At 41.5% G+C, this 26059-nt stretch overlaps 1 protein-coding gene across 1 annotated transcript in view; it reads right to left on the bottom strand.

Annotated features, from left to right (window-relative positions):
* The window catches only part of LOC141134033 (vomeronasal type-2 receptor 116-like), a 47733-nt gene extending 28177 nt beyond the window's left edge, over nucleotides 1–19556 (bottom strand). Inside the window, exon 1 of the mRNA XM_073623653.1 lies at nucleotides 18816–19556. Coding sequence (XP_073479754.1) covers nucleotides 18816–19556 — 741 coding nt within the window. The remainder of the gene's footprint in view (nucleotides 1–18815) is intronic.
* Between the last annotated feature and the right edge of the window lie 6503 nt (nucleotides 19557–26059).

The raw sequence follows: 26059 nt of genomic DNA, 5'->3' as shown, positions 1-26059 counted from the left end.
TGTGGACAGCATACTGACAGGATTGGTACAAGCTGATTGGAGAAACGTCAATGAGGTACCAATATTCAAAAAAGGACAGAGACAAATCCTTGGGAACTACAGGCCAGTTAGCCTAACATCAATCAGTAAATTATTGGAGGGGATGATAAGGGACTATATCCAAGAATTTACTGAGGAAAATAATATCTTAAGTAGTCAAGTTGTAATTTTTTCCCACAATTCATAAAAAAAAATGTTTTTGTCCACAAAATGTTCACAGCAATGCCACGTACACACGATCACACATTCCGACAACAAAATCCATGTTTTTTTTCCGATGGATGTTGGCTCAAACTTGTCTTGCATACACACGGTCAGACAAATCTTGTTGGAAATTCCGGACGCCAAGAGCGCGGTGACGTACAATACGTACGACAGCACTAGCAAAGGGAAATTCAATAGCCAGTGCACCGCCCTTTGGGCTCCTTCTGCTAATCTAGTGTTAGTAGAAGTTTGGTGAGAGACAATTTGCGCTTTTCAGCCTCGTGCTTTTCCGATCGTTACTGCTCTTCAGTTTGTGCTTGTGGGTTCGTATCTGGCTTTCAGTGCTTGCCCCCCCCCCCCAAAGCACACGCAAGGTCCGTGTAAAATGTATAGAGTACTTTGCAGGTAGGAGGGCCATTGATATGCCAGAAAATGTTTAATAAACATTTAAAAAATTTTTTTTTTTAGTTAAACTAATATTTCCTTAGATTTACTGCTTGTGTTTCTTTTACCTGTCTCCTAGGTTCCAGTGGGCTTTTTTTTTTGGCCATTTTCTTCAATAGTGCAAACGTAAGTTATTTGATACATGAGGTGACAATCTCATGTCACCTCATGTTGTGGGTCTGCTACACACACACCTTGTTTTTGTTGTTAACCACTTGCCGACCGCCGCACGACTATATACGTCGGCAGAATGGCACGGGCAGGCAAAAGGACTTACATGTACGTCCTTGCCTGCCCGCGGGTGGGGGGTCCGATCGGACCCCCCCCCGGTGCCAGCGGCGGTCGGCAAATCTCCCCCGGCGATCGGAGGTGAGGGGGAGGCCATCCATTCGTGGCCCCCCCCTCGCGATCGCTCCTGGCCAATGGGATCATTTCCCTGCCTCTGTATTGTACACAGAGGCAGAGGAAATGATGTCATCTCTCCTCGGCTCGGTATTTTCCGTTCCGGGCCGAGGAGAGAAGACTGTAATGTGAGTGCACAACACACTACACACACAGTAGAACATGCCAGGCACACTAAACACCCCGATCCCCCCCCCGATCGCCCCCCGATCCCCCCCCAATCACCCCCCCCCCTGTCACAAACTGACACCAGCAGGTTTTTTTTTTTTTTTTTTTCTGATTACTGTATTGGTGTCAGTTTGTGACATTTACAGTGTTAGGACAGTTAGTATTACCCCCCTGTAGGTCTAGGATACCCCCCTAACCCCCCCTAATAAAGTTTTAACCCCTTGATCACCCCCCGTCACCAGTGTCGCTAAGCGATCATTTTTCTGATCGCTGTATTAGTGTCGCTGGTGACGCTAGTTAGTGAGGTAAATATTTAGGTTCGCCGTCAGCGTTTTATAGCGACAGGGACCTCCATATACTACCTAATAAATGTTTTAACCCCTTGATTGCCCCCTAGTTAACCCTTTCACCACTGATCACTGTATAACCGTTACGGGTGACGCTGGTTAGTTTGTTTATTTTTTATAGTGTCAGGGCACCCGCCGAATAAAGATTTAGCCCCCTGATCGCCCGGCGGTGATATGCGTCGCCCCAGGCAGCGTCAGATTAGCGCCAGTAACGCTAACACCCACGCACGCAGCATACGCCTCCCTTAGTGGTATAGTATCTGAACGGATCAATATCTGATCCGATCAGATCTATACTAGCGTCCCCAGCAGTTTAGGGTTCCCAAAAACACAGTGTTAGCGGGATCAGCCCAGATACCTGCTAGCACCTGCGTTTTGCCCCTCCGCCCGGCTCGGCCCAGCCCACCCAAGTGCAGTATCGATCGATCACGGTCACTTACAAAACACTAAACGCATAACTGCAGCGTTCGCAGAGTCAGGCCTGATCCCTGCGATCGCTAACAGTTTTTTTGGTAGCGTTTTGGTGAAATGGCAAGCACCAGCCCCAGGCAGCGTCAGGTTAGTGCCAGTAGCGCTAACACCCACGCACGCACCGTACACCTCCCTTAGTGGTATAATATCTGAACGCATCAATATCTGATCCGATCAGATCTATACTAGCGTCCCCAACAGTTTAGGATTCCCAAAAACGCAGTGTTAGCGGGATCAGCCCAGATACCTGCTAGCACCTGCGTTTTGCCCCTCCGCCCGGCCCAGCCCAGCCCACCCAAGTGCAGTATCGATCGATCACTGTCACTTACAAAACACTAAACGCATAACTGCAGCGTTCGCAGAGTCAGGCCTGATCCCTGCGATCGCTAACAGTTTTTTTGGTAGCGTTTTGGTGAACTGGCAAGCACCAGCCCCAGGCAGCGTCAGGTTAGTGCCAGTAGCGCTAACACCCACGCACGCACCGTACACCTCCCTTAGTGGTATAGTATCTGAACTGATCAATATCTGATCTGATCCGATCAGATCTATACTGGCATCCCCAGCAGTTTAGGGTTCCCAAAAACGCAGTGTTAGCGGGATCAGCCCAGATACCTGCTAGCACCTGCGTTTTGCCCCTCCGCCCGGCCCGGCCCAGCCCAGCCCACCCAAGTGCAGTATAGATCGATCACTGTCACTTACAAAACACTAAACGCATAACTGCAGCATTCGCAGAGTCAGGCCTGATCCCTGCGATCGTTAACAGTTTTTTTGGTAGCGTTTTGGTGAACTGGCAAGCGCCAGCGGCCTAGTACACCCCGGTCATAGTCAAACCAGCACTGCAGTAACACTTGGTGACGTGGCGAGTCCCATAAGTGCAGTTCAAGCTGGTGAGGTGGCAAGCACAAGTAGTGTCCCGCTGCCACCAAGAAGACAAACACAGGCCCGTCGTGCCCATAATGCCCTTCCTGCTGCATTCGCCAATCCTAATTGGGAACCCACCGCTTCTGCAGCGCCCGTACTTCCCCCATTCACATCCCCAACCAAATGCAGTCGGCTGCATGAGAGGCATTTTCTTTATGTCCTCCCGAGTACCCCTACCCAACGAACTCCCCCAAAAAAGATGTCGTGTCTGCAGCAAGCGCGGATATAGGCGTGACACCCGCTATTATTGTCCCTCCTGTCCTGACAATCCTGGTCTTTGCATTGGTGAATGTTTTGAACGCTACCATTCACTAGTTGAGTATTAGCGTAGGGTACAGCATTGCACAGACTAGGACACACTTTCACAGGGTCTCCCAAGATGCCATCGCATTTTGAGAGACCCGAACCTGGAACCGGTTACAGTTATAAAAGTTACAGTTACAAAAAAAGTGTAAAAAAAAAAAAAAAAAACACAAACAAAAATATAAAATAAAAAATAATAGTTGTCGTTTTATTGTTCTCTCTCTATTCTCTCTCTCTCTATTCTCTCTATTGTTCTGCTCTTTTTTACTGTATTCTATTCTGCAATGTTTTATTGTTATTATGTTTTATCATGTTTGCTTTTCAGGTATGCAATTTTTTATACTTTACCATTTACTGTGCTTTATTGTTAGCCATATTTTTGTCTTCAGGTACAGCATTCACGACTTTGAGTGGTTATACCAAAATGATGCTTGCAGGTTTAGGTATCATCTTGGTATCATTCTTTTCAGCCAGCGGTCGGCTTTCATGTAAAAGCAATCCTAGCGGCTAATTAGCCTCTAGACTGCTTTTACAAGCAGTGGGAGAGAATGCCCCCCCCCCCATCGTCTTCCGTGTTTTTCTCTGGCTCTCCTGTCTCAACAGGGAACCTGAGAATGCAGCCGGTGATTCAGCCAGCTGACCATAGAGCTGATCAGAGACCAGAGTGGCTCCAAACATCTCTATGGCCTAAGAAACCGGAAGCTACGAGCATTTTATGACTTAGATTTCGCCGGATGTAAATAGCGCCATTGGGAAATTGGGGAAGCATTTTATCACACCGATCTTGGTGTGGTCAGATGCTTTGAGGGCAGAGGAGAAATCTAGGGTCTAATAGACCCCAATTTTTTCAAAAAAGAGTACCTGTCACTACCTATTGCTATCATAGGGGATATTTACATTCCCTGAGATAACAGTAAAAATGATTAAAAAAAAAAAAAATGAAAGGAACAGTTTTAAAATAAGATAAAAAAGCAAAAAAATAATAAAGAAAAAAAAAAAAAAAAAAAAAAAAGCACCCCTGTCCCCCCTGCTCTCGCGCTAAGGCGAACGCAAGCGTCGGTCTGGCGTCAAATGTAAACAGCAATTGCACCATGCATGTGAGGTATCACCGCGACGGTTAGATCGAGGGCAGTAATTTTAGCAGTAGACCTCCTCTGTAAATCTAAAGTGGTAACCTGTAAAGGCTTTTAAAGGCTTTTAAAAATGTATTTATTTTGTTGCCACTGCACGTTTGTGCGCAATTGTAAAGCATGTCATGTTTGGTATCCATGTACTCGGCCTAAGATCATCTTTTTTATTTCATCAAACATTTGGGCAATATAGTGTGTTTTAGTGCATTAAAATGTAAAAAAGTGTGTTTTTTCCCCAAAAAATGCGTTTGAAAAATCGCTGCGCAAATACTGTGTGAAAAAAAAAAATTAAACACCCACCATTTTAATCTGTAGGGCATTTGCTTTAAAAAAATATATAATGTGTGGGGGTTCAAAGTAATTTTCTTGCAAAAAAAAATAATTTTTTCATGTAATCAAAAAGTGTCAGAAAGGGCATTGTCTTCAAGTGGTTAGAAGAGTGGGTGATGTGTGACATAAGCTTCTAAATGTTGTGCATAAAATGCCAGGACAGTTCAAACCCCCCCCAAATGACCCCATTTTGGAAAGTAGACACCCCAAGCTATTTGCTGAGAGGCATGTCGAGTCCATGGAATATTTTATATTGTGACACAAGTTGCGGGAAAGAGACAAATTTTTTTTTTTTTTTTTTTTTTTTGCACAAAGTTGTCACTAAATTATATATTGCTCAAACATGCCATGGGAATATGTGAAATTACACCCCAAAATACATTCTGTTGCTTCTCCTGAGTACGGGGATACCACATGTGTGAGACTTTTTGGGAGCCTAGCCGCGTATGGGACCCCGAAAACCAAGCACCGCCTTCAGGCTTTCTAAGGGCGTAAATTTTTGATTTCACTCTTCACTGCCTATCACAGTCTCGGAGGCCATGGAATGCCCAGGTGGCACAAACCCCCCCCAAATGACCCCATTTTGGAAAGTAGACACCCAAAGCTATTTGCTGAGCGGTATAGTGAGTATTTTGCAGACCTCACTTTTTGTCACAAAGTTTTGAAAATTAAAAAAAGAAAAAAAAAATTTTTTTTTTTTGTCTTTCTATATTTTCAAAAACAAATGAGAGCTGCAAAATACTCACCATGCCTCTCAGCAAATAGCTTGGGGTGTCTACTTTCCAAAATGGGGTCATTTGGGGGGGGTTTGTGCCACCTGGGCATTCCATGACCTCCGAAACTGTGATAGGCAGTGAAGAGTGAAATCAAAAATGTACACCCTTAGAAATCCTGAAGGCGGTGATTGGTTTTCGGGGTCCCGTACGCGGCTAGGCTCCTAAAAAGTCCCACACATGTGGTATCCCCATACTCAGGAGAAGCAGCAGAATGTATTTTGGGGTGCAATTCCACATATGCCCATGACCTGTGTGAGCAATATATCATTTAGTGACAACTTTGTGCAAAAAAAAATAAATAAATAAATAAATTGTCACTTTCCCGCAACTTGTGTCAAAATATAAAACATTCCATGGACTCAACATGCCTCTCAGCAAATAGCTTGGGGTGTCTACTTTCCAAAATGGGGTCATTTGGGGGGGGTTTGTGCCATCTGGGCATTTTATGGCCTTCAAAACTGTGATAGGTAGTGAGGAGTAAAATCAAAAATGTACGCCCTTAGAAATCCTGAAGGCGGTGATTGGTTTTCGGGGCCCCGTATGCGGCTAGGCTCCCAAAAAGTCCCACACATGTGGTATCCCCATACTCAGGAGAAGCAGCTAAATGTATTTTGGGGTGCAATTCCACATATGCCCATGGCCTGTGTGAGCAATATATCATTTAGTGACAACTTTTTGTAATTTTTTTTTTTTTTTTTGTCATTATTCAATCACTTGGGACAAAAAAAATGAATATTCAATGGGCTCAACATGCCTATCAGCAATTTCCTTGGGGTGTCTACTTTCCAAAATGGGGTCATTTGTGGGGGTTTTGTACTGCCCTGCCATTTTAGCACCTCAAGAAACGACATAGGCAGTCATAAATTAAAGGCTGTGTAAATTCCAGAAAATGTACCCTAGATTGTAGGCGCTATAACTTTTGCGCAAACCAATAAATATACACTTATTGACATTTTTTTTACCAAAGACATGTGGCCAAATACATTTTGGCCTAAATGTATGACTAAAATTGAGTTTATTGGATTTTTTTTAGAACAAAAAGTAGAAAATATCATTTTTTTTCAAAATTTTCGGTCTTTTTCCGTGTATAGCGCAAAAAATAAAAACGGCAGAGGTGATCAAATACCATCAAAAGAAAGCTCTATTTGTGGGAAGAAAAGGACGCAAATTTCGTTTGGTTACAGCATTGCATGACCGCGCAATTAGCAGTTAAAGCGACGCAGTGCCAATTTGTAAAAAGTGCTCTGGTCAGGAAGGGGGTAAATCCTTCCGGGGCTGAAGTGGTTAATGTATGTAATGCATTACTGTTAAAAATATACATAATTTTCAGCACCATGAATGAATTTTGCAGAGTCACGAAAATGACATGATTGTGGCAAATTATAAAGCACTGCGGGAGTTATTTACTAAAGGAAAATCCACTTTGTGAATAAAAGTGTAGCTCTGGTGGTGAATAATAAACTGAGAATAATCAGAATGTGAATCTGTATGTCAGGTAGTGCCTTAAACACTAATGTGACACTCAAAAAAATAAATAAAATAAAATAAAAAGGGATGTATGTAGTCAAACATATATCAAGTTGCAACGATGCGATTGTGCCCAAACTCAGAGTCACACAAATCACTCTAAAAATATAATATAGAACATAGAATACCAGTATTCAAACGTATGATGTGCATAAATGGTATTAAAAATACTTGTGACAAAAATGCAACTTCAAGACCCAATGAGTCTCACACATTCAATTGGATGTTCAAAACAAGTATCATATGTTCCGAATCCCCATGATACAGGGGTGTGAGCCCTCGGTGATAAATGCAAACAAGTGTGTAGACCAGTGTCTATTAAAACACATAAAATAAAAAACCTAAAATGTGTGGAAAAAATGTGTGATAAAAAATAGAAGGGAAGCTATTGCAGTAGCTCTCTATATGATGGCAATAGTAGAGGTCACCAAATGCCAAATGTGGAAACATGGATAAACAAATAACAATATGAACAATAAATGTCCAATGTTTCAAAACTGGTAAATGTCCCAAATTGAATTGTATCATGCAGACATGGTATTTAGCATATAAAGTCCATGCTATTATGCAGAGTGAAAGTTCATATAGATGAGGATATTATAATAATAATATCCCAAATCTCTGTATGCTTTTCGCACACTGAATCAAGTTTGCATTTCATTCTAGTACAAACCCATCTAGACAACAATGTCATAAACTTATTTTATTACAAATAGGCCTGAACAAATATAGTTAACCTGGATCTGCCAAAAACATTGTATTAGTGGGCCAAAGAACGATGTTTACTATGAACGATTACTGTGTCCACGAACCTGAAAGTTGCCATTTTAAACTGTACAACAGTAAAGAAAAGCACATGGAGCAGCATGCAAGTAATAATAATAATAGGAACACACGACAACTACTTACTTTTTTGAAGAACTCTCTTGATCTTTCTGTACTGATCCTGCTCCATCAATTTCAGGACCATTGTTTCCTCAATTGATCCTTGGATCATCGTACCCCAAAATTCCTGTGCAGTCTTTTCACAACTTTAGCCATGATCTTGGCCTTTCTGACATTTGGGTTTGGTTAAGGTCCATGCTTCCCATCATAGTCGGCCCTCTTCAAGATGTCCTCCATCTCCACCATCTCTTTAAAGGACATATTTGAGGCCTTAACTCTCCTCTGGGATCGGGACGTTCATGGTTCCGGGCTTTCATCATTGCTGCTCTTCTCTGCATGCACCTGCTCTTTCTCCGCCATGTGCTCTCCCACTGCGCTGAAAGACGAGGGGCGGGAAATAGACTAGAAAGAACGTCAGGGGCGGGCGGAGTATCACGCATGCGCAGTGTATATGAAGCCTAACACATGTGCGTCGTACGTACGATCTGTGAGAGGAGGAAGGAGTATCGGTAGCGCTGATTGTTAGAACGAAGGTACAATTTTAACTTGGTGCATTAGTGGCCTATACTACTTATAGATTGAGGCCTATATTGGGTCACGATTAGGAGAGTTTAGCCTGACATTAGGGTTTGTCTTGTGTTGTGTCTTGCAGAGAAAATGGATCTATTCAATGATGAGGACTTTATCCCCATATTTATTGATATGTACAGGGTGCTGCCCTGTCTGTGGCATATAAACCACCCCTTTTATAACAATCAAACAAAGAGAAAGGCAGCTCTGGATCAATTGCTGGAATTTGTGAAGCCAGTGATCCCCATGGCAGACATCCCCTATTTGAAGGCCCTAATTGGCGGCATGAGGAGCACTTATAATAGGGAGCGCAAGAAGGTCCAGGATTCCGAGATCAGGAGCAGCAGTAGATGACATTTATATCCCTAGGCTGTGGTACTATGACAGACTACATTTTCTGGCAGGCCAGACTGAACCCAGGCCAGCACTCTCCAGTCTTCCTTCAAGGCTTCCTTCCACCTCCCTCAGCTGAGGCTTCTGACGTCCAACCTGGGCCTTCCAGCCAGGAAGAAGTAGAGGACCCCAGCTTGAGCCAGGTATAGCATTGTTCAACATGTTTCTAGTCAAATAATTAATGATGTTAACTAGTTGTTATTAATGATCAGTAATCTCTGAGTTTACAAAGTGGTTTACATATCAATCAACAGTAGTGGCCACAAATGATTGGGACAAGAATGAAAAATGCTGGGGTCAGAATGATAGTCTTTTCTATTTATTAACATTCAATTTGCAATAGTCATGAGCTGAAAATTCTTTGTGATTGATGAACCAAAAACTAAAACTATGTCCCTTTTTCATACACAGGAAAGTCTCAGCCAGGAGGAGGCTGTGGAAAGTGGCAGCCAGGAGGTGGCGGGGGTAAGTGGCAGCCAGGAGGTGGCCAGGCCCAGTAGCATGCCTGAATTCCAGGCCCCTCCCCTCCGTCTTCCAAAAAAAAAGTCCCAGGAAGAGCAGTAACCTGGAGGAGGCAGCACTTGGCCTATTTCGGAAGGCTACTGCGGCCCTCAGAACCCTCCCCAATAATCAAGACGACTATGCCTACATGGCAGCCTGCAAAATGCAGGAAATGGAGGAGGGCCAATGCCTCTTATGTGAGAAAGTTATCTTACAAGCCCTTAATAAGGGGTTGAGAGGCGAACTCACAAGCCAAAGCCACGTTTGTGAGTTCAACCATGGTCCTCCTCCTCCTTCTCCACCTCCTACCACAACTCCAACATCAGAGCCACAGCCTGGAAGCAAGTGTGGAAGGAAGGGTGGAAGGAAGACAAGAAAGTGATGACCTGGGTTCAGTCTTGTAAGACCACAGCCTGGGGACAGATATCTGCTGCTGTTCCTGATCTCTTGTAGTCCTGGACCGGATTGTGCTCACTATTATAAGGACTCCTCAGGCCACCAATTTTGACTGTAAAATAATTGATGTCTGCCCTGGGGTACAAAGGCTTTGCAAACTTCACCAGTTTCTCCAGCTTTGCTTTCCTCTTTATTTTGTTATGACCCATAATAAATGGCTATTTATTTTTCACAAATACTTGCCTATGCGTTTTACTTCAAAAAGAACAGTTTGTTTGTGAGTAGGCAGGTACATTTCAAAAATACAATGCCAAATTAACAAGGGACACCAACACCAACCTCCTTGAGGTTAAAAAAATTCAAGATAATAATGGTGTTATGGTAACTTGACACAAAACGAAAGAAAAAATTATGGAGATCACTATTAAAAAAAAATAGATCTGGATAAAAAAAAAAATAAAAAAACTATAAACAAAAATTCTAAATATTATTATGGAGATCTGACGAAAAAAAAAATATATATATATATTATTCATGAGATCACGAGAAATAATAGTCCAAGTGATGTTTTTCACAGTGTAAAAGCCAGGAATCCTCAAAAGGCTTCAAATAATCTCAAAAATTGTATATAATACACACAAAAAGTCTTTGTATATATACACAACAGCAAGTCCCAAGTGTGGCAAAATCCCAGATTAATATAAAAAACCAAAAGATACCGTGGTAAAAATAAAAGAGTATATTGGTGCAAAAAGTTTATATGGGAAGCTCCAAAATGGGCAAATGTCCAGAAGCATTCAGGTGACTTTTGTGCTCTGCAGGAAAAAAAAACAGATGACTCATGTGCTCCCCCTGATGGGTCCCCACTCACCAGCTCCCTACACCCCTACAGGGGTAATAGGCATTCAGGGTAGCTTTGGATGATGTTCCTTGGTGGCTTCACTCGAGGACCGTCTCCAAGTTGTTGTAATCTGTACGGTCTCCGCAATGCTGTCCACCCCACAAGGGCATCCAGAGGGGTTTCACCGGTCATTTGTTCCAAAGATTTTGTCAGAGATGGATCCTCATAGAGAAATATAAGGCTCCCATAGTGTAGTCTAAGAATACTTTTATTTAAAATAAATTTAAAAGCAAAGAATAAAAACATTCCATCAACAAGGAAGTGTTCCAATGGTAAGTAGTATGTAGGGCTCGCCGGTTCATAGCATGCGTGTCAGCTGTGTTTCAGCCCCCTACTTCCGTGACAAGGATGACATAAGAGTGTAGCCCCACCTTACGCGTTTCGTCATTGGACGTTAACAAAGGTGGTACAACCCTCTTCCGTCTAACATCTAATATAGCGAGCGATCATGCAGGACTCCTCCCCCTCCCACAGACCTAACAAATAGCAACTGTGGTTGCCATCAGGGGGCGTGCATACCAAATGAATCTCTATATGGCTTATGAAATGAGTTTGCGCGCATATTAGCGGCATCATCCAGCAAGTAAGGGCAGGTAAAGTTAGATTTAAAAAACCTCCTGCGTCTCGCTCGCTTAGTAGGAATATCAAATAGGGATAGGAAGAACATCTTAAACGGTCATAAATATGAATAACAGGTACAGTCATACATGTGAATGCAAAACTATATAAGGATGAACAGAGAAACATCGATACACAGGTCCCAAGTGGTGGTCTAAGATAATGCAATATGAGACGTCCATATACAGGTCCCAAATGGCGGACTGAGGTAATACAATATGAACAATACCAGATATTACCTGGTAAAACCATAATAAAAAGCATAATAATAACAAATAAAAACCTAAAACCAGATGGTATGTGAAATTAGAAATAGAGGTTAAAGTCTCATAGTGATATAAGGGGATGTGTGGATGTAAATAAATATAGAAGACGTATCCTAGACCTAAAAACAAGTTCTAATGTGGGTGGATGTATCAAAACACTTACTAAGTAAATAAATTATATAATATAAAACCTGAAGCATCCAGGCAAGATCTACACCATTAACCCCCCATACTTGGGGTGAAAGGTGGCAGTGCCCCCTAAGTGCAATAAAGTTAGTAAATTGTAAATATAGAAGTGTACTGGTACTACCTGGTAACATACCAACCAAAACCACCCCCCTACCCATAAAGTACATAGTGGATTCAGAAAAACTTATTATGGTATGGATCTGATGCAATGAAGGCCTAAGGTTATAGATCTATATGTAATCATACATTAATAAATTGGTAGAGTAAAGAGTGGAATGGTGACAAAGGCCACCCATAAGGGCAGCAACACACGGAGCAATGGTGACCCACAGTGCAAAGTTACGGATTGGCTAGGAAGCAATTTAGATCTATGTCTAAATTCAGCCTTTTAGGGGCAAGAGACACTAACTGGTATATAAAGCTAGTTTCATTTCTGGAGATAAGGGTTTGTTTGTTTCCCCCCTCCAATGATCCTTAACCATATCAATGCAATAGAATACAAGTCCACTGGTGTCTCTATGATGTCAATGTCTCGATAAGTTATGCTTAGGAAATCCATTTCTTATATTTTGAATATGTTCCCTTATGCGGACAAACAGCGGTCGAGTGGTTCTGCCCACATACTGGAGGTGGCATGGGCATTCAATGACGTATGTAACATGGGTACTATGGCATGTGATTAGTTGTTTAATCTGGTATTCCCTATGGTCAGTGAGTGATTTAAGCGATTGCTTCTTCTTTGGCTGTTTTTTGCTGGCTTTGCAAGGTAGATATCTTTGGCATCTATAAAAACCTTTCAAGTCAGGAAAAATATTTATCGGTTTAGGGGGATCAATGACATTGTGCACCAAATGGTTTCACAGAGTAGGTGTTTTTCTATACACAAATTTCGGTTTATTGGGCAAGATGTTAGATAGGACACGGTCCTCTTTCAAGATGGGCCAGTATTTTTTCACAATGCGCTCAAAGTCTTTGTATTGGCTATTAAACCCAGTAATGAAAGCTATATCCTTCTGGTTGCTAACCTTCCTACTTTTCTTTCAGATTAGATCTTTTCTATCCATTCTCAGGATTTCCATTTTGAGCTTGACAAGGTTATCAATTACATATCCTTTTTCATAGAATCTTTCTATCAGGATGTCAGCCTGTGTGTTAAAGTCTTCAAGTGAATCACAGATCCTGTGTATCCTTAGTAGTTGGCCTTTAGGAATGTAGCATTCCCACTTGGGGTGATGGCAGCTGGATGTGGGGATGTACCCGTTCCGATCCGTTGTTTTAAAAGAGGTATGGGTACATAGGGCATCCCCCACCTTAAAAATCTCTAGGTCCAGGTAGTCAACTTATGGTAATTCCATTTACCCGTAAGAGTAATACCGTATCTGTTGGCATTTAGATCTTCAAGGAAACTTTCAAAGCTATCGGGTGTGCCATCCCACATTATAATCAGATCATCTATATACCTCCTAAACATTTTAATTTGGGGGATATTCCTGTTGTAAACATATCCCTTCTCCCACATGTTCATGAACAGGTTTGCTACGCTAGGAGCATAGCGGGCTCCCATAGCAACCCCTTTGGTTTGTACAAAGCATTCTTTGTTATACCAGAAGTAGTTGCACTTCATGGACAATTTAAGGCCTTCTAGGATATAATCAATCTGTACTTGTTTAATCTCTGTATTCTCATGTAATGCTTTTTCTACTCCAAGCAGCCCATCTTTTTGCACAATGCTTGTGTACAACAAACTAACATCTATAGTTGCCAGCAACCAATTCTCTGCACCTTTTATATCTTGTAGTTCTTGTATGAGTTGCAGGCTGTCGCCTGAATATGATTTGCCTTGTTGCACCAGTGGTTTCAGATATTTATCCAGATATTCCCCCAGCCTTGAGAAAAAACAATTTATTCCACTGATAATGGGCATACCAGGTGGTTTATCCAGTCTTTTGTGAATCTTGGGTGTATAATATGTAACTGGAGTTTTAGTGCAGTTAAAGACCAGATATTCCGCTTCTTTGGGATTCAATATACCCATGTTCTTCCCTTTATCAACATACGTCCTTACTTTCTTTTCGTACTTCTTCTTTGGGTCCCTGTTAACCTCCTATACGTTTTATCAACGTTTAATAGATTCTCCATCACTTCTTGGTAATCTTTCTTATTCAGGATCACCATCCCTCCCCCCTTATCTGCCGGGCGTATTACTACTTTGTGCTGTTTTGCTATTTGTTTAATGGTTCTCCATATGTGTTTAATTTTCTTGCTCTTCTCCTCCATATTTCTCAAGTCCTCCTCCAGCATCTTCTTAAATGCGCTCATGCATTGATCTCCTGGCATTTTAGGGTTGAAGATGGAGTTATTTCTAAGATGTGTTTGTACATATTCTGGAGTCATCTGTATCCTGTTATCCGTGTTCATAGCATAATGAACTTTTGAAGGTCTAGCCGATGTGACTACAAGTGTTGTGGATTTTCGCATATGGACTTAAGTGGAAGAGTTTATGATAATGCTATGGCACAAGTACTGGTTTGTGAGTATATTCACCTATATTTTATTTATTTTTTTTAAATGTATTGAAGATAATGCGCTAGGCCCACACGGCCTCTGTGTTCTTCTATGCTTTCAATCCTGAGATCTTATTTATGATTCCGCTCACTTCTTGACTTGAGCATGAGAAGTCAGCATGGCTCAGTATGTGCAGCTTGGGCTCCAGTTGGCTGAGTATATAGTTAAAACTCTGAGTCCCCACTTGTTGGATACAGTGGTACACTACCAACATATCTATTTCTTTTACTAGCAAAGTATGTCTATGGACTTCAAATTGAGGGGTTTAATCACTTGCAGAGCATAGAATGTTCATGCACCTGCAGGCATCATCCCGGTATGACATTTTTCAGCCAGAGATTCCCTCTGATTGCAGAAGTGATTTGAGTGGCTGAACAGCCACTCAATCACTTCTTGGGGTGGCAGAAGGGGGTCCCCCCTCCCGCCCCCACATTTTTGGGGCTCTGCTGTCCAATCATAGAGACCAGGAGCGATGCTACTGGTGACAATGGCTGCACAGAACAGAGAGAGAGGAACTGATGTTGCTCCTTCCTGTCTGTGACCACAGAAACAGGAGTCAACAACTATGCTGTCACTTCCAGTTCTGCCTCTCTGTTTACCTGGCTGTTAGCGGCCAGGAAAGCAGCCAATCAGATCAATATAGGTCAGATTCACTACATTGGAGGCCAGAGGAGAAATATCTGGAGTTAATAGACTCCAAATCTCTGCATAAAGAGGACCCGTCATGGCCCATGCTGTCACAAGGGATGTTGTTCATCCCTTGTGATTGCAATAAAGTTAATAATAAAAATAAAGACAGAGTAAAAAAAAGTTATATAAAATAAATACTTTTTTTTTTTTTAAAGCGCCTCCGTCCCCATTGGTTAAGCTCAAATGCGAACACACATGTTTCTTCTGCAAGCATATGTAAATGGTGATCACACCACACATGTGAGGTATTGTCTTGAACATCAGAGTGAGAGCAATAATTCTAGCACCAGGCCTCCTGTTTATCTCTAAACTGGTAACCTGTAAAAGGTGTTTAAAGAGTTGCTTATGGACAATTTTAAGTACGGTAATTTGCTGCCATTCCATGGGCGGATGCAGTTTTAAAGTGTGACATGTGAGGTATCTATTTACTCAGCGTAACATCATCTTTTTTAGTTTAAAAAATGTTTTATATTGTGATTGTGTGCTGCAAATGGGTCTTCTTATGGATTTCTTTCAACAATAGCTTTCTTCTTGCCACTCTTCCATAAAGTCCAGATTTGTGGAGTACATTACTAATAGTTGTCCTGTGGACAGATTCTACCACCTGAGCTGTGGATCTCAGAAGCTCCTCCAAATTTAACCTGGGTCTCTTGGCTGCTTCTCTGATTAATCCTCCTTGCCTGGGCATGTCAGTTTAGGTGGATGGCCATGTCTGGGTAGATTTACAGTTGTGCCATACTCTTTCTATTTTCGGATGATGGATTGAACAGTGCTCCGTGAGAAGTTCAAAGCTTGGGATATTTTTTTTTATAACCTAACCCTGCTATAAACTTCTCCACAACTTTATTCCTGACCTGTCTGGTGTGTTCCTTGGCCTTCATAAAGCTGTTTGTTCACTAAGGTTCCCTAAAAAATCTATGAGGGCTTCACAGTGACTTCTAAAGCCAATTGGTTCCACTAGATTTTAGTTAAGGGTGTCCTAGTAAAGGGGACTGAATACAAATGCACGCCACACTTTTCAGATATTTATTTGAATCATTTTCCTTTCACTTTACAATTAGGTGCCACTTTGTGTTGGTCTATCACATAAAATCCCAATAAAATACATTTTCATTTATGGTTGTAACATGACAAAATGTGGAAATTTTCAAGCGGTATGAATACTTTTTCAAGGTACTGTATGACTGTCCAATGGTGACATCACTTTATCATTAAACCTTTTTTGGGCCAACCAAATACAAGCTGTCATCCTCACGTGAAGACCACCCCTCTCTAATACATTTCAGTCTTATGGGCTTAGTTCTACAGTCAGGAATGGTAGGGAGAAGGATCCTTATACAAAACACATAACCAAGATGCACAAAATCTTTCAAGAGACACTCTAAATAAACACTTCAATCTTCTATACTTTTATTTGTTGTAGAACAGACCTAATCAGAAATGCATAGAAACATAAGCATACACAAATATATTTAACCCCTTAGCGCTGACCGTACGCACATATGCGGCCTCGACTTTCAGGCATCACCCCGGTACCGTTTTTTTACAGCAGGTGGTCGTCTCTTTAGGGATAACAACCGAGGCGGCTAAAATCTGCTCGGCTGTTATCCTGAAGGAGCGAGAGGGGACGTCCCCCCTCCCGCTGCTTTCTGCCGCTCTTCCCGGGCCTCCCGTCGATCCGCGATCTGGCACTTCCAGCTTGAGAAGGACTAAATCAAAGCTGAAAATGGCTTTGATCGAGTCTCCTATGTGTAAACACGGAAGTGACATCACAACATCACTTCCAGTTTACTCGGCTGCCAAAGGAGCCAATTTAAAAAAAAAAAACTACAGTATTCAGAATCGCTGTTTTTGGCAATCTGAATACTTTAAAGTGCAAGGGAGGGATCGGGGGTCTTTTAGATCCCTCCATAAAGCATACCTGTCACCACCTATTACTGTCACAAGGGATGTTTACATTCCTTGTGACAGCAATAAAAGTGATCATTTTTTTTTACAGAGACAATGTAAAAAAAAATAAAAATAAATAAGAAAAAAAAATGTAACTGCTTGCCAACCGCCGCTTGTACATTTACGTCGACAAAATGGCACGGCTGCGCAAATTTGCCACCGTGCCATCGCGTGCGCGCCGCCAATCTGTGAGTAGGATCGCGGGTCCCGCGGACTCGATGTCCGTGGGGAGACCCGCAATTGTCTCACAGAGAGGAAGAACAGAGAGATGCTAATGTAAACAAGCATCCCCCCCGTTCTGCCTAGTGACACTGTCACTGATTACAGCTCCCTGTAATCGGGAGCGGTGATCAGTGACATGTCACTCGTAGCCACGCCCCCTAACAGTTAGAATCACTCCCTAGGACACACTTAACCTCTTCCTAGTCAGCTAGTGATTAACCCCTTCACTGACAGTGTCATTTTTACAGTAATCAGTGCAATTTTATAGCACTGATCGCTGTATAAATGTGAATGGTCTCAAAAATGTGTCAAAATTGTCCGATGTGTCCGCCATAATGTCGTAATCACAATAAAAATCGCAGATCGCCGCCATTACTACTAAAAAAAAAATATTAATAAAAATGCCATAAAACTAACCCCTATTTTGTAGACGCTATAACTTTTGCGCAAACCAATCAATAAACGCTTACTGTGATTTTTTTATCAAAAATATGTAGAAGAATACGTATCGACCTAAACTGAGGAAAAAAAATGTTTTTTTATATATTTTTTGGGGATATTTATTACAGCAAAAAGTAAAAAATAATGTGTTTTTTTTCAAAATTGTCGCTCTTTTTTTGTTTATAGCGCAAAAAATAAAAACCACAGAGGTGATCAAATACCACCAAAAGAAAACTCTATTTGTGGGTAAAAAGGACGTCAATTTTGTTTGGGAGCCACGTCGCACGACTGCGCAATTGTCAGTTAAAGTGACAGTGCCGAATCACAAAAAAGTGCTCTGGTCCGGGGCTTAAGTGGTTAAAGCACCCCCGTCCCCGCGAGCTTGAGCAGCAAAGAAAACGCATACGTAAGTCCCACCCCCATATGTAAACAGTGTTCAAATCACACATGTGAGGTATCGCCACAATCATCTGAGCTAATGCAATAATTCTAGCACTAGACCTCCTATGTAACTCTAACCTGGTAACCATTAATTGTTTTTAAAGCATCGCCTATGGAGATTTTTAGGTACCGTTTGTCACCATTCCATGAGTGTGCTCAATCTCAAAGCATGACATGTTAGGTATGTATTTACTTGGCGTAACAACATCTTTCACATTGCACAAAAAATTGGGCTAACTTTAGTGTTTATTTTTTTTTTATTTATGAAAGTGTCTTTTTTTCCCCAGAAAATTGTGTTTGAAAGACGTCTGCGCAAATACCGCGTGACATAAAATATTGCAACAATCCCAATTTTATTCTCTAGGGTCTCTGCTAAAAAATATATATATATAATGTTTGGGGGTTCTAATTAATTTTCGATATCTAAAAATATGGATTTTAACTTGCAAGCAACAAACGACAGAAATAGGCTTAAGCTTGAAAGGGATAAGGTATAAATATATAGAATATACCTGCATATAAATATATACAGCACAGATAAAATACATTTTTCTAAATTTAAAACCTGTATAAAGAAATCAAAGATTTTTGATGATTGCAGATCTCCTGATCCTGATTTCCTCCCAGGAAATGAGAAGGAAGGCAGAGATAGCCATCTATTCACATAATTATTATATGATCTAGGATTGGATCATAGTAATATAAACACTTATTATCCAACTTACTCTGTGCTGGAATCCATGTTGTTCGGATTTATTTTTCTTCATGTACATTCCATGTAGAGCATGGGCCAGAACATACACAGCCCTGTATGCATAGTAGGGCAGAGTTGTATAATCATCAAATACCTTCCAATATTTTACACCTCTACAAGGTTTTGCAGAAATATTATAGAATGATTTAAAATGTTCATTTTTGCGTGTGTTTGGGGAAAGGCAGTGAAACTCATAAATCCAAACATCTTCTAGTATTGGGTCAGTAAAGCAGCGGGAGAGGCTGACAGTAAGATCAGAATTATTGAATTGTACGTAGATTTTTTGTGACCACAGAAATATGAAGCTGCAGTTGATTGCTGTAAAGTCATCATATAGTTTATTTCTTAGCTTACTCCATGAAGGCGGGAAAATAAATGTGATATTTTCTAAAACAGAGGGCATGAAGTGAGCAAAAGAATACCAGTACCATGTGTAAGCTCCACACACTATGATAACCTTAGCTGTTGATTTACGAATACACTTCAATCCTTCAGTATTACTTACAACATCTAGAGTGAGTTGAATGGTATAATCTGTGCAGATCCCATGTTGGCTCATCATCTTGCTCAGTTCTTGGGTCTCATCATCACTGCTGCCATCCCATGATGTTAATATTCCAACCAAGTTCCACCCAAAATGCTGCAAAAATTGTATGATAGTTGTAAAATGGGCACGATCATCTGGAGTCATATGGAATAAAGTTGGATACATTTTTCTATCACTCAGGCGAGGGTCAGTGACTCGATAACTGATCTGGATGATATGTTGGGAAATATTTTAATGAGGATTTTATTATTCATACAATGAAAATATGAGAAATGCAATTTATAAAAGATGGGCAAATATCTCGTTATCATATTTATTTTTCTGTTCTAAAAAAAAAAAAAAAATAAGTACTTGTCAGAATTTTTTTTATAAAGATTATTTAATACTTTTACAGTATAAACAAATTAAAGCAGAGCTCCAGATTCCCCAAAAAATGTAAAAATCATTTTACATTTGTTAAAGTCTATGGGACAACCAAAACCCAAAAGTGTTCATTTTAAAGGCTTATATGCAAGTTATTGTCATAAATAATGTTTGGGGACCCGGGCCCTGCCCCAGGGACATGTATCAATGCAAATAAAAAAAAAAAGCTCCTTTCGGGAGCAGTGATTTTTTTTAATGCTTGAAGTGAAACAATAAAAATGAAATATTCTTTAAATACTGTACCGGGGGGGGGGTGTCTATAGTATGCCTGTAAAGTGGTGCATTTTTCCTGTGTTTAGAACAGTACCACAGCAAAATTACATTTCTAAAGGAAAAGTTGTCATTTAAAACTGATCGCGGCTGTAATGAATTGTCGAGTTTTGGCAATGTAGATAAAACTCATTGAAAAAGAGGGAATGGGTCCCCCCCAGTCCATTACCAGGCCCTTTGGGTCTGGTTTGAATATTAAGGGGAGCCCCAAACCAAAAATTAAAAAAAAATGCATGGGGGTCTCCCCAAAATCCATACCAGGCCCCTCAGGTCTGGAATGGAAATTAAGGGGAACCCTGCGCCAAATAAAAAAAGTTGGCGTAGGGATCCCCCCCAAAATCCATAAAGACCCTTCAGAACTAGTATGGATTTTAAGGGAAACCCTGCGCCAAAATTAAAAAAAAAAAGGCGTAGGTCCCCCCAAATCTATTCCAGACCCTTTTCCAAGCACGCAACCTGGCAGGCTGCAGGAAAAGAGGGGTGACTAGAGGGAGCCCCCCCTCCTGAACCATACCAGGCCACATGCCCTCAACACCCCCAAAGCACCTTGTCCCCATGTTGATAGGGACAAGGGCCTCATCCCCACAACCCTTGCCCGGTGGTTGTGGGGGTATGCGGGCAGGGGGATTATTGGAATCTGGAAGCCCCCTTTAATAAGGGGACCCCCAGATCCCGGCCTCACCCCCTATGTGAATTGGTAACGGGGTACATTGTACCCCTACCATTTCACAAAAAAAGTGTCAAAGTTGGTAAAAAAAGACAAGAGACAGCTTGGGATAAAAAAAATGTCCAGCGATGTAAATTCATGCCGCCCGACAGATCGAAAAAATAAGCCTCAACCGTTCTGCCTCCACGGGAGGCTCACGCCGACTGATGCTTCTTCTGAGTGACAGTGGTTATATAGCTGAGGGCGGAGCCACCTGGTGATGTGAACAGGTGACCCCACCCCCTCTGACACCACGGGGGCTTCCCCGTGAAACATGAAAGGAAGAAACCGGAAAGAAAAGGGGTGGAAAATGGGAGAGGGAGTGGACAAGAGACTAGTGAAATATCAGTAATGGAAAGCCTATTACCTTAATCACACACGAGGCCCAACTGCCAACACATTTTTTTTTTTTTTGAGGAAAAAGTGAGAGAAAGACGAATTGATTTTCATTTTCTTTTCCCAGCCAGTTTCAGGGAAAAGTAAATGTATGTATTTTGAGAGTCCCTATGCGGTTTTATACACAAAGGAAACTTGCTGGAAAATTAAAATTACCTGTCATTATAATAGCATTTTTTTTGTAAATGTGACTAAATCCTAGAGATGCGCCACTTCATAGGTAGGTTTAGGGGACCTCAAAAGTTTTTTTGTTTTTAAAGATTTTAATATTTCACTTTAAGCAATATTAAAACCACTGCTTCTCTGAAAACCCTTCTCTTTAGAGAATCCTATTGCACCCCGCCTAACAACTCTACTTTTATTTTCTTCATCAGCTCATCCCCCACATTTTTTTACCCTTTTGTATCACTTGACCCTCCCCCTAGATTGTAAGCTCTAACAAGCAGAGCCCTCTGATTGCTCCTGTACTGAATTGTATTGTATCTGTATTGTCTGACCTAACATTGTAAAGCACAGCACAAACTGTTGGCGCTATATAAATCCTGTAAAAAAAATAGTAATAATATTTTATATTTCATTACTAATAATGTGGCTCACTAATGAATTCTAAGCCTCCAATCTCAGTTAAGGAGGCCAAATAAGGACATAAGTATGGCTTTACCTTATACCACAGGAATGTTATTGTTAACTGAGCAGGAGGTGGCCGAATCCATTTTCTTCTCAACGATTGGCTATTCCTTGCATTCAAATTCGATATTATCACAGCCAAAACTGGTAAGGCTAGGTTCACACTATTGCAAATTGGATGTGGGTTGCCCTCATCCAATTTGCAATAGCAGGAGATTTTGACCGGCTCTCTATGGCGTCAGTTCACTTATCTCCACCGTGGCTTCGGTGCAAATTTGCACACAGGTCTTGTGTGTCTTGGTCCAAATCAGGTCCAAATTCAGCCCAAAATTTGGGCTGAAATAAGAACTTAAACGGTGAACGAGGATGCACTGGACCTCTTCTGTGAGCCGAATGCGAAGATAGTGTGAACTTCGGTGACAGGCAGATGGAAGCGTCACTTGCAGTTGCCATGGGAAACTGGCAGATTTGAGGCTTGGAAAACTGGGTTTCGGGCAGCCATCTGGGTTTTCGAGCAGTAGCAGGCTTTATCTTTTCTTGGAACCCTTCTGTGATCGAGTTCATTGGGCGGTGGAGGCTTAACAGCGCAATATCCCTGGATGACCAAAGGCCCCGGCTGGGTACATAGCCACAAATGTCTGAGAACTCAAGTAATAGGAGGTCTTAGGAGCTGGTAAGTGGACATTTTTTTGAGATGGAGGTGTTTCTCTGAACTGTCACGATTTCTTGGTGAAATTATCCACGATTAAGGGATCCTTCGTATATATCACGTCACTATATGGGCTTTCTTGCTTTTTAAGCATATAGACTTTCTTATCCACATTTTTATTTTAGCACAGTTTATTTTTGATTCATTGTTTATGGTGTGTGTATCTCACATGAAAATTGCAGCTTGCACTGTCGCAGTATTTTTTATCACTCACATATTGCATTCTTTTTGATAGCGCTGTATTATTTTTTCATTTCTATTTTAGTGTGAATCCAACCTTAGACTTGTCTCATCCAGAAGTGATATGAGGCATGTGTCTGGTTCTGATCCACGGTGCCATGCCATATAATGGTGGGGCCCATGGCAGAAACAGCATCTTTAGTTAAGTATTCTTGTTTTCTTGTTTTTATCTTTATCTGTATCTGTCATTATCTTTAATAAATGTTATACTTTTAAGTTTCTGGGTGATCTCTCATTGCAAATATCAAACACAACCCCAAAAACATGACACAACACTCCCCATTGGCTTTTTTTTACTAATCTCTTGCCTATTAGCCTTAAGAATGGGAATAATTGATTCTACAGATTCAGCTCCTATAGACCTCAAAGAGGTTTTGATTCAGCATCCAGCTTGGTGAGAGGTGGACAACAGTTGATGTGATTATTCACAAATGGAAGAAACACAAAATAACTGTCAATCTCCCTCGGTCTGTGACTCCAAGCAAGGTCTCACCTTGTGGAGTTTCAACGACCATGAGATTGGTGAGGAATCAGCCCAGGACACGGGATAATCTTGTCAATGATCTCAAGGCAGCTGGGACCGTAATCACCAAGGAAACAATTGGTAACACACTATGCCATGAAGGATTGAAATCCCGCAGTGCCCACAAGGTCCCCTTGCTCAAAAAAACACATGTACAGGCCTGTCTGAAGCTTCAGAGGATTCAGATGATTCAGAGGAGAATTGGGTGAAAGTGTTGTGGTCAGATGAGACCAAAATTGAGCTCTTTGGCATTAAATGAACTTTCCGTGTTTGGAGGAGGCCGCCTATGCCCCAAAGAACACCATCCCCACCGTCAAACATGGAGGTAGAAACATTATGCTTTGGGGGTGTTTTTCTGCTAAGGGAACAGGACAATTTCACTGCTAGGGATGAGCCGAACTAATTTATTGGCTTATATGCAAGTTATTGTCATAAAAAGTGTTTGGGGACCTGGGTCCTGCTCCAGGGGACATGTATCAATGCAAAAAGAATTTTTAAAAACGGACATTTTTTCGGGAGCAGTGATTTTAATAATGCTTAAAGTGAAACAATAAAAGTGTAATATTCCTTTAAATTTCATACCTGGGGGGTGTCTATAGTATGCCTGTTAAGGGGCCAATTTTCCCGTGCTTAGAACAGTCTGACAGCAAAATGACATTTCAAAGGAAAAAAAGTCATTTAAAACTACTCGCGGCTATTAATGAATTGTCGGCCCGACAATAGACATAAAAGTTCATTGATAAAAACTGCATGGGATTTCCCCACAGGGGAACCCCGACCCAAAATGAAGAAAAAAATGCATGGGGGTCCCCCTAAATTCCATACCAGGCCCTTCAGGTCTGGTATGGATATTAAGGGGAACCCTGCACCAAAATAAAAAAACTGGCATGGGGTCCCCCTCAAAATCCATACCAGATCCTTCAGGTCTGGTATGGACTTTAAGGGGAACCCCCGCCAACATTTTTTTTAAAAATGGCGTGGGGTCCCCTCAAAAATACAAACCAGACCCTTATCCGAGCAGGCAATCTGGCATGCAGCAGGAAAAGAGGGGGGATGAGAGAGTGCCCCCCCCTCCTGAACCGTACCAGGCCACATGCCCTCAACATTGGGAGGGTGCTTTGAGGTAGCCCCCCAAAGCACCTTGTCCCCATGTTGATGGGGAGAAGGGCCTCATCCCCACAACCCTTGGCCAGTGGTTGTGGGGGTCTGCGGGCCGGGGGCTTATCGGAATCTGGAAGCCCCCTTTAACAAGATCCCGCCCCCCCTGTGTGAATTGGTGATTGGGTACAAATGTACCCCTACCTTTTCACAAATGAAGTGTCAAAAAGTTTAAAAAACACAAGAGACGGTTTTTGACAAGTCCTTTATTAATTTCCTCTTCTTTCGGCTTCTTCTTCCATCTTCTTTCTTCTGGTGTTCTTTTGATGTTCTTCTTCTTCCTCCATCTTCGTCTTCATCTTCTTCTTCTCCATCTTCTTCCGCTCTACTCATCCTGCATCTTCCTCCAGGCCTCTTCTCCACTCCGTCCGCACGATCCATCTCAGTGGGAGTTCTCAGCCGTGTGACGCTTGGCTTCTTCTAACATTTCTTATATAAAGGAGGGTGGGGCCACCCGGTGACCCCGCCCTCCTATGACGCACAGGGAATTCACAGTACTTCCCTGTGCCTTTCCCCGTGTTGTCAGAGGGGGCGGGGTGACTACTGCCCCTACAATGTCATTTAATTTTGTCAATCCCACAAGAGATCAGTAGACTAGGATCCCTATTATGATGGAGTCTAACGTAGTTAGACACACTATGTTTGGGAAAGCCATTTTTGATGTTATTTATGCGTTCGCTTATTTTGACACCTAATTTCCTTGTGGTGCGACCCACATACTGCATTCCACATGGGCAATTCAAAAGGTAGGTTACATGAGTGTTTTGAAGGGTTAAATAATTTGTCAATTCTATACTCCCTATTCGTATTGTTTGACTTAAAAGAGGAGTTTTTTCTTTCTCTATTCCTTGCTGTTTTGCATAAAACACACACCTACCACAAAAATTGTGAAAATGCAGGCAGAAATAGTGGTTTATCTTGCCTCATTGGTAACAGAGGATAATAACTATTGCTGTCTGGTATTGAAGGAGTGGGCCAGGGATCAACTTTTAGAGTGTGTCCATCTGGCTCATTCCGTGAAAAAAAATATGTCCAAAGACACCGCGCTTACTCAGTAATAGCAGCTCACACAACAAAAAAAGGAAATTTGTAAATAGTGCAGGTATATATAGTGTAGCGCTAGTTTGAATGACAAAAGCTAATAAGATAGCAAAAGAGGATGTATTAAACAGTTGTTCATAACACCATGCGTTCAAACTGGTACTGAAAAACACTTCAATATGTATCTATTATATAGAAAATCTGATGACCAAAAAAGTCCCAAACAGATGGTGGTGTTCATACACCACATAGATGAAATGGAAAGAAGTAATACACAATAATTGGATCCCCCGTATGGAAGCAATGCAGGCTTACCGGAACCATTGGACTCATAGAGACATATGTCCCCTGAGTCGGTAATGCTTGTATTGCCACCAGGCAATGAGATGGGGTCTCTCAGTGGAACAATATGAAATCCAGATGTTGTTTCTAAGGCACCCGGCACAATTCTCCCGTGTATAGCCCAGTTTCATAGTATCTCATAGAAGGTAAAAAATGGGCCACATAGTATAATACCGTTTTTATAAAATAAAATTTAATTAAAGTAAAACACTTACATTCTCCATGTTAAAAAA

Source organism: Aquarana catesbeiana, linkage group LG01, assembly GCF_042186555.1.
Source record: "Aquarana catesbeiana isolate 2022-GZ linkage group LG01, ASM4218655v1, whole genome shotgun sequence".
NCBI classification, from domain to species: domain Eukaryota; kingdom Metazoa; phylum Chordata; class Amphibia; order Anura; family Ranidae; genus Aquarana; species Aquarana catesbeiana.
This window is presented reverse-complemented; position numbering and strand designations above follow the sequence as displayed.